Raw genomic sequence first — 1,218 nt, forward strand, 5'->3', positions numbered from 1 at the left:
GCTATAGTATTTAATCATAATCAGTGATTAAAAATAAATAACTTGTGTTAATTTATTTCTTTTTTTTTTTAGGTCTGGTTTAAAAACAGGCGGGCAAAGTGTCGCCAGCAGCAGCAACAGCAGCAGAACGGAGGACAGAACAAGGTCCGACCTCCCAAAAAGAAAAGTTCCCCCAGCAGAGAGGTGAGCTCTGAGAGCGGGGCCAGCGGCCAGTTTACGCCCCCCACCAGCACCACCACGGTCCCCGCCATCTCCACCAGCACCGCCCCGGTGTCCATATGGAGTCCGGCATCCATCTCGCCCCTCTCAGACCCCCTGTCTACCTCCTCCTCGTGCATGCAGAGGTCCTACCCCATGACCTACACCCAGGCATCGGGCTACAGCCAGGGCTACGCCGGATCCACGTCTTACTTCGGGGGCATGGACTGCGGCTCTTACCTCACCCCCATGCACCACCAGCTGTCGGGCCCGGGCTCGACACTCAGTCCGATGAGCACGAACGCGGTCACGAGCCATCTGAACCAGTCCCCGGCGTCCCTGTCCACCCAGGGCTACGGAGCGTCCGGCCTGGGCTTCAACTCCACGGCGGACTGCTTGGATTATAAGGACCAAGCTGCGTCCTGGAAGCTGAACTTCAATGCCGATTGCTTGGATTATAAGGATCAAACGTCCTCGTGGAAATTCCAGGTCCTGTGAACAGAACCAGCGCACAAATAAAAGAAAGAAAACATGAGACGCAGACCCCTTCCTCCCTTCAACAAAAAACTAAAACCGGACTTTGAGCGCACGGAGAGGCCAGGGCACCAGGGGGGTGGCCTCGAGTTTTCTGTCCTCCTAAAGGAGATGTTTAATTTATTTTAGCACTGGCAAATAGATTTTTTTTCCACCTTCTTTCAACCTCATCCACGTCGGTGCGTGTCTCCGTGCGTAAAAAAAAAAAGAAGAAGAATAAGAAACACCTGTTGCAGGACTGAGACAGCACAGCCACGGAAACTGTCCCTGCCTGGACACGAGGACACGCTGTGTGGGACACGGATGCACTACTTTATTTAAGGAACAAACTAACAAAAAAAAGTGTTTATAACGAATCAATATGTAGTTTCTAAAAAAAGACAATCAGTGTGAGACTTAAATAAATATGTGTTTTTTATTATTATTATTATTATTATTTTATTTGTGCTAGCCTTTAAAACTGTGATCTGTTGTGTTGTATACAGT

General features: G+C 49.3%; 1 protein-coding gene and 1 long non-coding RNA gene across 2 annotated transcripts in view; one reads left to right on the forward strand and one right to left on the reverse strand.

Moving 5' to 3' along the window:
• The window catches only part of LOC106520883 (uncharacterized), a 10,994-nt gene that overhangs the window by 7,354 nt on the left and 2,422 nt on the right, over window positions 1–1,218 (reverse strand). The gene's annotated exons all lie outside the window — the stretch shown is intronic.
• otx2b (orthodenticle homeobox 2b) lies at window positions 73–1,159 on the forward strand (the record flags this gene model as incomplete). The annotated part of the gene is given in 1 exon segment (XM_014013165.1): window positions 73–1,159. A coding segment is annotated over 1 exon segment (624 nt), but the record flags the coding sequence as incomplete, so codon positions are not given.

The sequence above is a fragment of the Austrofundulus limnaeus genome, unplaced genomic scaffold, assembly GCF_001266775.1.
Source record: "Austrofundulus limnaeus strain Quisiro unplaced genomic scaffold, Austrofundulus_limnaeus-1.0 Scaffold2, whole genome shotgun sequence".
In the NCBI taxonomy this organism is placed as follows: Eukaryota; Metazoa; Chordata; class Actinopteri; order Cyprinodontiformes; family Rivulidae; genus Austrofundulus; species Austrofundulus limnaeus.